An 11,285-nucleotide genomic window follows, 5' to 3' on the forward strand; every position below is an offset into this window, starting at 1 on the left:
CCTCTCCCCTAGATGGCAAGTAATCCATTATATGTTAAACATGTGCAATTCTTCTATACTTATTTCCACAAATATCATGCCACACAAGAGATCAAAATCAGATCAAAAAGGAAAAAAAAATGAGAAAGAAAAACAAAATGCAAGTGAACAACAAAAAGAGTGAAAACACTATGTTGTGATCTACACTCAGTTCCCATAGACCTCTCTCTGGGTTCAGATGGCTCTCTTCATCACAAGATCATTAGAACTGGCCTGAGTCATCTCACTGTTGGAGAGGGCCATGTCCATCAGAATTGAGCATAATATAATCTTGCTATTGCCACGTACAATGATCTTTTGGTCCTGCTCCTTTCACTCAGCATCAGTTCGTATAAGTCTCTCCAGGCCTTTTTGAAATCATCCTGCTGGTCATTTCTTACAGAACAATAATATTCCATAACATTCATATACCACAACTTATTCATCCATTCTCCAATTGATGGGCATCCACTCAGTTTCCAATTTCTGGCCACTAAAAACAGGGCTGCCACAAACATGTTTGCACATGTGGGTCACTTTCCTTCCTTTATGATCTCTTTGGGATACAAGCTCAGTAGAAACACTGCTGGATCAAAGAATATGCACAATTTGATAACCCTTTGGGCATAGTTCCAGATTGCTCTCCAGAATGGGTGAATCAATTCACAATTTCACCAACAATGTATAAGTAAGAAATGACTGTTATTGAAGGAAAAAGGGATTTCTCTCATTCTCCTTTTCCCCAATCAATCATAATGCTTTGCAATGGGACTAGTTAAGTAGGAGACTAGTGAGAAATTCTTCATTACTGGATGCTATCTTGATTTTCTTGCCATTTGTTAAAGTATTTATATGTTTAAGGATCATCAAGTGTCTAATCATGAAATTCAACATATCTAATTATTATCCATCTTTTCTCACTCAAATAAGGGTGTTTATTTTATACTAAAGTTTTTTTTATCATAAATTTTAACATCAACAAATATAAACATTTAAATATGCACAGAAAAAAAGGAGATTGTATAAGGCTGAACTTCTGTTATGTTAAATTTATGTTTTTCAAAAATATATGTAGCTTAATATGTATATGATTTAACACTGTTTTGCTTGATTATGTTCCTTTCATAACTGTTGCTCTCTCTTTATAAAAATGATCCTTTAACTCTTTTCTTTCTTCCCTTTTAAAAAGTATCACTATCCCTACAATCACCAGCCAACCTCACAAAAAAGGGGAAAAAACTCTGTTTTAACTAATAAATATAACATAATAAATAAAGTAATACTTATATAAGTTATTTGAAAATGTGTCTCATTCTGCATGTCTATTTCATGCTCTCTTCGCTAAATTGTTTTCAAGAATGGCTCGACCAATGCCCAACTCCACTAACAGTGGTATGAGGTGTCTTTCTGTAGTCCTTCTAACGATAGTTATTTTCTTTCCTTTTGTCATTTTAGCCAATCTAAATGATGTATGAAATATAATTCCAGAATTGTTTTAATTTATATTTCTTTCATTATTAGAAAGTTAGAGCACTTCTTTTGTATGGTTGTTGATGGCTTGTCTTTCTTTTGAAAAGGGCGTGTTACTAATTCTTTGATGATTTATTGATTGGAAAATAACTCCTTTTCCTTATACATTTATATCAGTTTAAATATAATTATGACATCAAACCTTTATCAGAAAAAATTTGCTATGAACAGTTTTACCCAGTTGACTGTTTCCTTTCTCATTCTAATTGGCTTGATTTTGTTATGTGAAAACAGTTCAATCTCATAAAAGCAAAATTGTCCATTTTATCTCTTGTCATCTTCTCTAACCTTTGTTTCATTAAAAATGATACCTTTACTCATAGGAATAAAATAGATCCCCCCCCCGTTTCTATATTGATGCTATGACCTTTTATTTATAGGTCTTGCATCATTTTGGAGCTTGTTTGGGTATGTGCTAGTAGATATTGTCTAAATTTAATTTCTTCTGGACTGTTAGCTTACCCAGCAATTTTTGTTGAATCACAGTGGCAAGTCCTCACTGTACTAGTTGATACCTTTAGGTTTATCAAACACTGTGATATTATATCATTTGTTTCTGGATTTTGTGAACCTAAATTGTGACACTGATCATTGATTTTTTTTAACCAGTACCAAAATGTTTTGATGATTACTGCTTTGATTTTTATGTTGAGATCGGATACAGGTAGGTCCCCTTATTCCCTGCCTTTCTTCATTATTTTTCTTGAGATTCTTGATTATTTTTATTATTCCACATAAATTTTGTCATCATTTATTTATTTTATTTAATGCTATATACTAACTCTTGGGTAGTTTGTTGTGGATCTGAATCTATATGTTAATTTATATCCCCTTAACTGGGAATGTTGCTTCATATTTTATAGAAAAAGTTGAGGCCAGTTGCCATGAACTTCTTCATCATTCTTCCACATCTCATATCACTATTATGCCTTCTGACACTATGTCTTCCTTCATCTCTGTCTCACATGATGTAGTGGCTTTATTCCATAACAAGGTTAACCCTTCTCATGTTCAAGGGATCCCATTTTATCCCACCTCTTTCAATAGATTGCCCCCTCTGTCATTTCCACTCTTACATTATTTTCAGTCTCTCTCTGTCCACTGTCTTACAAACATGCCTATGTGTCTCTCATGTTGAAAAAACCGTCACTTGATCCTTTCATGCCCACTGTCTATTATTTTATATCTTTTTGAGGTATTGGCAAAAAAGACTGCAAGTCTCATTCAACTACCAGGAGTTGGGAAGTCTGACTCATTGTCAGTCTTTTGGAGGTGTTGTTGGTTAATTTGTTGCTAACAATTCTCAAGTTGTTCAGTTAGCTTTTTAGCCTTTTGTGAGTAAACTTGAAAAAGCTGTCTATAATAGCTACCTCCACTTCTCTCTTACTGTCTTTCTAACTCCTTATAATATGACATCTGACCTCATCATTCCACCAGAACTGCTCTATTAAAATTTACCAATAATTTCTTAATTGTTGAATACAATGACTTTTTCCTCAATCCTTATTCCCTCAACCTTTCTGTAGCCTTCAAAACTATTGACCCTCCTCTCTTCCTTGAGATTTTCCTCTCTTTATGTTTTTGGGGCATCATTCTTTCCTTGTTTTATTTTTACTCATCAGGCCACTCTCCTCAGTTTTCTTTTCTAGATACTTATCTGGATGACACATTCTAACCATAGATTTTCATAGGGTCCTGTCCTATGATCTCTTCTTTTCTTCCTTTATTCAACTTAGTTGATGATCTCATTAGCATGGATTTAATTGTCACCTCTATACGAATGATTTTCAAATCTATTTATCCCGTCCTAACCTCTCTGTTGACCTTCGATCCTTCATCTCCAATTGGATGTTCATTAGACATCTTCCACTCATATGTCCAAAACTTATCTTTCTCCCTATACCCTTCCTACCACTTACTTACCTTTCCTATCATGGAAAAAAGCAATATCATCATCTCAGTTCTTTAGGGTCATAATCTACAAGTCATTCTTGATTTCTTATTATCTCTCACAACACATGTCCAAATTGTTACTAAGGTCTGAAATTTTACCTTTGCAACATCTTTTTTTATTTTATTTTATTTTATTTATTTTATAGTAACTTTTTATTGACAGAACCGATGCCAGGGTAATTTTTTTTTACAACATTATCCCTTGTACTCACTTCTGTTCCGATTTTTCCCTCCCCCCCTCCTCCCCCTCCCCTAGATGGCAAGCAGTCCTATATATGTTGAATATGTCGTAGTATATCCTAGATACAATGTATGTGTGCAGATCCAAACAGTTTTCTTGTTGCACAGGGAGAATTGGATTCAGAAGGTAAAAATAACATGGGAAGAAAAACAAAAATGCAAACGTTTACATTTCATTTCCCAGTGTTTTTTCTTTGGGTGTAGCTGCTTCTGTCCATCATTGATCAATTGAAACTGAATTAGGTCTCTTTGTCAAAATCCACTTTCAGTTACATCTTATACAGTTCGTTGTTGAAATATATAATGATCTCCTGGTTCTGCTCATTTCACTCCAGCATCAGTTCATGTGAGGTCTCTCCAAGCCTCTCTGTATTCGTCCTGCTGCTCATTTCTTCAGAACAATAATATTCCATTAACATTCATATACCACAATTTTACCCAACCATTCTCCAATTGATGGGCATCCATTCATTTTCCAGTTTCTAGCCACTACAAACAGGGCTGCACAAACATTTTGGCATACTGGTCCTTTCTCTTCTTTAGTATCTCCGTGGGTATAAGCCCAGTAGTAGACTGCTGGATCAAAGGGTATGCACAGTTTGATAACTTTTGGGGCATAATTCCAGATTGCTCTCAGAATGGTTGGATTCATTCCAACTCCACCAACAATGTATCAGTGTCCAGTTTTCCCATCCCCTCCAACAATCATCATTATTTTTCCTGTCATCTTAGCCAATCTGGCAGGGGGTGTAGTGGTATCTCAGAGTTGTCTTAATTTGCATTTCTCTGATTAATAATGATTTGGAACACTCTTTCATATGGAAGGTAATAATTTCAGTTTCATCATCTGAAAATTGTCTGTTCATATCCTTGACCATTTGTCAATTGAGAATGGCTTGGTTTCTATAAATTAGAGTCAGTTTCTATAATATTTGGGAAATGGGCCTTTATGGAACCTTAACTGTGAAGATTTTTCCCAGTTTTTGCTTCCCTTCTAATCTTGTTTGCATTAGTTTTGTTTGTACAGAAACTTTTTAATTTGATGTAATCAAAATTTTCTATTTTGTGATCAATAATGGTCTCTGTTCTTTAGTCCAAATTTCTTCCTCCTCCACAAATCTGGGAGATAAACTATCCTATGTTCCTCCAATTTATTTATAATCTTGTTCTTTATGTCTAAATCATGGACCCATTTTGATCTTTTTCTTGGTATACGGTTTTAGAGTGTGGGTCCATGCCTAATTTTGCCATACTAATTTCCAGTTATCCAGCAGTTTTTGTCAAATAATAATTCTAATCCCAAAGTTGGATCTTTGGGTTTGTCAAACACTAAGTTGCTATAGTTGATTATTCTGTCTTGTAAACCTAACCTGTTCCACTGATCAACTAATCTATTTCTTAGCCAATACCAAATGGTTTTGTGACTGCTGCTTTTATAATAAATTTTAGATCAGTCAGCTAGGCCACCTTCATTTGATTTTTTCATTAATTCTTTTGAGATTCTTGACCTTTTTTTTTTCCATATGAATTTTGTTGTTATTTTTTCTAGATCATTAAAATATTTTCTTGGGAGTCTGATTGGTATAGCCCTAAATAAATAGATTAGTTTAGGGAGTATTGTCATCTTTATTATATTCCACTCGACCATCCAGAACATTAATATTTTTCCAATTGTTTAAGTCTGACTTTATTTGTGTGGAAGTTTTTGTAATTTTGCTCATATAATTCCTGACTTTCCTTTGGTAGATAGATTCCCAAATATTTTATGCTGTCAACAGTTATTCTGAATGGAATTTCTCTTTGTATCTCTTACTGTTGGATTTTGTTGGTGCTGTATAAAAATGCTGAGGATTTATGGGGGTTTATTTTATAATCTACTTTCTAAAAGTTATGGATTATTTCTAATAGCTTTTTAGTAGAATCTCTGGGGTTCTCTAAGTATACCATCATATCATCTGCAAAGAATGATAGTTTGGTTTCCTTATTGCCTATTCTGATTCCTTTAATCTCTTTCTCGACTCTTATTGCCAAAGCTAGTGTTTCTAATACAATATTGAATAATAATGGTGATAGTGGGCAACCTTGCTTCACTCCAGATCTTACTGGGAAAGGTTCCAGTTTTCCCCATTGCATATGATGCTTACTGATGGTTTTAAATAAATTCTCCTGACTATTTTAAGAAAAGTCCATTTATTCCTATACTCTCAAGTGTTTTTATTAGGAATTGATGTTGGATTTTATCGAATGCTTTTTCTGCATCTATTGAGATGATAATATGGTTTTGTTAGTTTGCTTATTGATATAGTCAATTATGCTAATAGTTTTCCTAATATTGAACCAGCCCTGCATTCCTGGTATAAATCCTACTTGGTCATAGTGTATTATCCTGGGAATGATTTTCTGTAATCTTTTTTAATATTTTATTTAAGATTTTGCATTGATATTCATTAGGGAGATTGGTCTATAATTTTCTTTCTCTGTTTTCAGCCTACCTGGTTTAGGTATCAGTACCATGTCTGTGTTGTAAAGGAGTTTGGTAGAACTCCTTCAATCCTATTTTTCAAATAGTTTATATAGCATTGGGTTAATTGTTCTTTAAATGTTTGGTAGAATTCATGTAAATCCATCTGGTCCTGGGGATTTTTTTCTTAGGGAGTTGGTTAATAGCTTGTTCTATTTCTTTTTCTAAGATGGGACTGTTTAGGATATTTACTTCTTCCTCTGTTAATCTGGGCAAGCTATATTTTTGAAGATATTCTTCCATTTCACTTAAGTTGTTGAATTTATTGCCATAAAGTTGAGTAAAGTAATTCCTAATTATTGCTCTAATTTCCTCTTCATTAGTGGCGAGTTTTCCCTTTTCAGTTTTAAGACTAACAATTTGATTTTCTTCTTTCCTTTTTTTTAATCAGATTTACTAAAGGTTTGTCTATTTTGTTGGTTTTTTCATAGAACCAACTCTTAGTTTTATTAATTAATTCAATAGTTTTTTTACTTTTAATTTTATTGATCTCTCCTTTTATTTTTAGAATTTCAAGTTTAGTGTTTGACTGGGGTTTTTAATTTGTTCCTTTTCTAGATTTTTAGTTTGAAACCCAATTCGTTGACCTTCTCTTTCTCTATTTTATGCAAGTAGGCCTCTAGAGATATGAATTTCCTTATTATCGCTTTGGCTGCATCCTCCACATTTTGGTATGATGTCTCATTATTGTCATTTTCTTGGGTGAACTTATTAATTATGTCTAGATTTGCTGTTTCACCCAATCATTCTTTAGTATGAGATTATTTAGTTTCAATTATTTTTGGTCTACTTTCCCTGGCTTTTTGTTGAGTGTAATTTTTATTGCATTGTGGTCTGAAAGGGATGCATTTACTATTTCTGCCCTCTGCATTTAGTTTGAGGGTTTTTATGTCCTAATATATGGTCTGTTTTTGTATAGGTTCCATGAACTGCTGAAAAGAAAGTGTACTCCTTTCTGTCTCCATTTCGTTTTCTCCAGGGATCTATCATATCTAACTTTTCTAGTATTCTATTTACCTCTTTGACTTCTTCCTTATTTATTTTGTGGTTTGATTTATCTAATTCTGAGAGTGCAAGGTTGAAATCTCTCACTATTATGGTTTTGCTATCTATTTCTTCTTGCAGTCTCTTAATTTCTCTTTTAAAATTTAGATTCTAACACCACTTGGTGCATATTAATATTGATATTGCTTCATTATCTATGCTACCCTTTAGCAAGATATAGTGCCTTTCCTTATCTCTTCTAATTAGATCAATTTTTGTTTTTGCTTGATTTGAGATCAGGATGGCTACCCCTGCTTTTTTGACTTCACCTGAAGCATAGTAGATTTTGCTCCAACCAATATGGTAAGATAGGTAAATTGGTGCAAGATGAAGCGAGAAGAACCAGAAAAATCAGCATGCACAGTACCAACAATGTTACCATGATCAGCTATGAAAGATTTACCACTCTGATCAATACAATGATTCAAGATAATTTTAAAGGACTCATGATGAAAAAATGCCATCCAGCTTCAGAAATAGAACAGATGAACTCTGATTGAAAACTAAAGTGCGATTCTTTTTCTTTATGTTTTTTTTTTCACCTTTTTGCAACATGATTAATATGGAAATATGTTTTGCATGATTTTACATGTGTAATTGATATATTACATTGCTTACCTTATCATTGGGTAGGGATGTAGGTGGAAGGGAGAGAAAGAATTTGGATCTAAAAATTTACAAATAAAAGAATGTCAAAAAATAAATAAATAATGGATGGGGGAGATGATAAAAATATAAAATTATGTTAATGATATAAAAAATGTAACACATTTTTTAAAAATTTAAGCATATTGTCTTTTTAATATGATAAATACCACATCTCTACACTGAAGAGTTCAGATATCATTATCTATATTAGAAAAATACTATAACAATACTAATGTTATTATAAAATAGTATATTTTATACATTACAATTATATGTCACAACTTATTTAGTCATTTCCCAACTAATGAGTATCTTCTTAACATCCAATTCTTTGCCACCACAAAAAAGAACTGATATAAATATTTTTTGTATATATACACCCTTTTCCTTTTTCTTTGATCTTTTTGGGATATAGAATTAATGGTATTGCTCGGTCAAAAGGTATGCAGAGTTTAATAGGCCTTTGGACATAAGTCCAAATTATTCTCTAAAATAACTGGGCTAGTTCACAGCTCCTCCAGTAGTTCATTAGTGTACCTATTTTCCCATATCCTCTAAAGCATTTATCATTTCTGATGGATGTGAGAAGGTAACTCAGAGTAATTTGCTTTTCTCTAATCAAAACTAATTCAGAGTATTTTTTCATATAACTAAAGATAGCTTTGATTTCTTCTTCTGATAATTGCCTGTTCATATTCTTTGACCATTTTAAGATGAGGAAGCAGATCAAACGCCTTGCCCAGGGTTTGATGGGCTAGTGAGTGTCTGAGGCAGGATTTAACTCCAGCACTTTGTCCGGCGTGCCACCGACCTGACCCTGCTTCAGTTTTCCCACATGTAAAAGGAGGAAGCGGACTCCCAGTCTGTAAGGTCCCTTCCAGCTGCAAATCGATCCCACAAGAATCCCCATTTGGCCCAGAAGGAACGGCCCAGCGGCACCGGAGACGGAGGGCTTTCCTCTTCTTAGGAACGATCCAGTGAATGCAGCCTCTCAGATGACTAGACTTGTTTATTCAGCAGCTGCCTGCGCACAGCGCTCTGGTGATACCGAGACAAGTTTGGGCTTAGATGGGACGAAGGACTAGAATCGTGTGTCCCCAAATAAAGATAACACAAACTAGACTAGGAAAGTGGCAGAGGAGAGCTCGGGGAGAGCCCTGGAAAATCTAAGGGGAGAAAGGCACGCAAAGGAAGACATCATGGAGTGGATGGAGGAAGAGGAAACATGCACCTCAGGGACTGGCAGCTGACTGACTCACCAACCAGTGCCTGTGCAGGTGCCGAGGAGAGGGGCAGCTGTTTCATGGAGACGTTGGGAGTTAAAGTCCTCTCTACTTGTGTTTATCATCCTTCCTCTGCTTTTTGGAGTCTCTCTCCTTGCTCCTATCTCTTCTCTCTTGGTCCTTTCTCTCTCGGTCCTTTCTCTCTCGGTCCTTTCTCTCTCGGTCCTTTCTCTCTCGGTCCTTTCTCTCTCGGTCCTTTCTCTCTCGGCCCCTGCTCCTCTCTTCTCTGAAGTCCCGCTCTCTTTGCCTCTCGTTCTTGTCCCAGGCGCTGCTGCTCTCCCTTTCTTGCCACCTCTTCTCTCGGCCCCTATCATGGTCTTGATCTCTGGCCCTCCAGTCCCAGCTTCTGTCTCGACACCACTCCCTCCTCTCCCTCTGACCCTCTCCATAGAAGTCACTTTTGAACACTGGCAAGTTAATGGGTTTTCTAAAAGGCCGGTCCCGTCCACCAAATCTCAGCTGTCCAGATTCTTTTTTCCCACCAAACCCTCCTCCAAGTCTCCGAGGGATCCACCCTTTAAGGACTCGTTCTAGCTCATAGTCGACAAAGATCTCGTGCTGATCAATAACCAGTCCGTTGGCATCTCTGTAAGCTTTTAAAAGAGATTGTTCTTCTCTGTACTCAATGAAAGCATAGCGCTTGGAGAAGCCCGTGACCACATCCCGCACCAATCGCAGCTTCCTGATGTCGCCGTACCTGCTGAAGACATCTTTCAGCTTTTCTTCGGTGGTCTGCAGGTTTAGCCTGCCCACAAAGAGCGTGAGGTAGGGGTCTCCGGACACCCCTTTGTTGGGCACATAGCGAGCCCGAATCGCCCTCCAGATGGCCCGGTCATGAGGCTCTTCATCAGTGCCATCAATGCTCCCAGCCTTGAGAGGATCATATTCTTTGGCAATAGGCATCCACTCATTCATTGTCTGCTTTTCTTCTTTAACATATAAGAGTTCTCTCTGGGAGAAGGTTGGTTTCTCAGGGAGGTTTTCTGGAGGCAGCTTTAGTTTAGTTGCAATCAAATAATCACCCAAAATCTCAGCCAGCTGATAAAAGTTCAGATCTTTTATTGTGTCCTTCAATATAGCCCGGTTAGCTCAGAGGCCTATCTCTCCCAAGAGCTCTTGCAGCTTTGTCCTTGGCTTCTGCCTCTGCTTTCTTCAGCCTCCAGCCAGCACCAAGGTGGAAGATGCAATGAATCTCTCTTGCCTCAAAGAGAGGGCTTATGGGCTTCCTCCCAGAGTGCTCCTCTCCGACCCCAGTCAATGTTTCGGAGTAATTCTCTTCAGCTCCAAGAGCTTCCTCCATATATATGATCTCCCAAAGGTTAACTCCTCCTTCTGGAGGCAGGGCTTAAGGGAGGTGTAAATATCTCATACTAAACCGTGTGAAGTCCAATGAGTACTTAAATATTTCTTGCTTCTATGAGCTCTCTAAAGGTGTGAACACAAGCATTTTTGTCTATCAGTATTAGCAACCCATCACCCTGCAAGGATTCACTCTAAGGTGTGAACCAACAAGCACTGTATCAATTCTATTGAGTTAACACCAGGATTCTGACATCACTTTTGAGTTTTCACTTTGTTTCAAGCTAAGTTGACACTAGGATTCCAACATTTGACCATTTGTTAACTGGAGAAACTTGGTGTACATTTTTCTAATATTACTTCATTTTTCATAGCAAAATATAGATTACCTAATTATCTCTTTTAATTAGGTTTATTTTTACTATTGCTTTGTCTGACATTATGATTTCTACCTCTGCCTTTTTCTTCAGATGAAGAATATTAGATTTCTGCTCCAACCCTTTATTTCAATTATTGGGCAGTGCTAAGATGGTGGAAAGAAGCCAGGAAGTTTCCTGCACTTCTATAGTTTTCCTCAGAAATAATACTAAATAAAGTTTCTAAACAGATTCTGAAGTGACAGAACCCACAAAAAGATGAAGTGAGACAATTTTCTAGCTTAAGATAACTTAAAAGAATTTGAGGAAAGGTTTGTTTCAGTTGGGTAAAGGGGGAGCACAACCTAGTGTAAGAGCAGTGCAAAGAATCTA

General features: G+C 36.1%; 1 protein-coding gene across 1 annotated transcript; it reads right to left on the bottom strand.

Moving 5' to 3' along the window:
• Positions 1 to 9,285: 9,285 nt before the first annotated feature.
• LOC100914300 (U11/U12 small nuclear ribonucleoprotein 35 kDa protein-like) lies at positions 9,286 to 10,153 on the bottom strand. Its single transcript, XM_031957226.1, has 2 exons — positions 9,428 to 10,153; positions 9,286 to 9,352 (listed from the first exon to the last, which is right to left on the bottom strand). The coding sequence occupies exons 1-2, from the start codon at positions 10,150 to 10,152 to the stop codon at positions 9,286 to 9,288; spliced, it is 792 nt and encodes a 263-aa protein (XP_031813086.1). The 5' UTR covers position 10,153.
• Between the last annotated feature and the right edge of the window lie 1,132 nt (positions 10,154 to 11,285).

Source organism: Sarcophilus harrisii, chromosome 3 (assembly GCF_902635505.1).
Source record: "Sarcophilus harrisii chromosome 3, mSarHar1.11, whole genome shotgun sequence".
Lineage (NCBI taxonomy): Eukaryota > Metazoa > Chordata > Mammalia > Dasyuromorphia > Dasyuridae > Sarcophilus > Sarcophilus harrisii.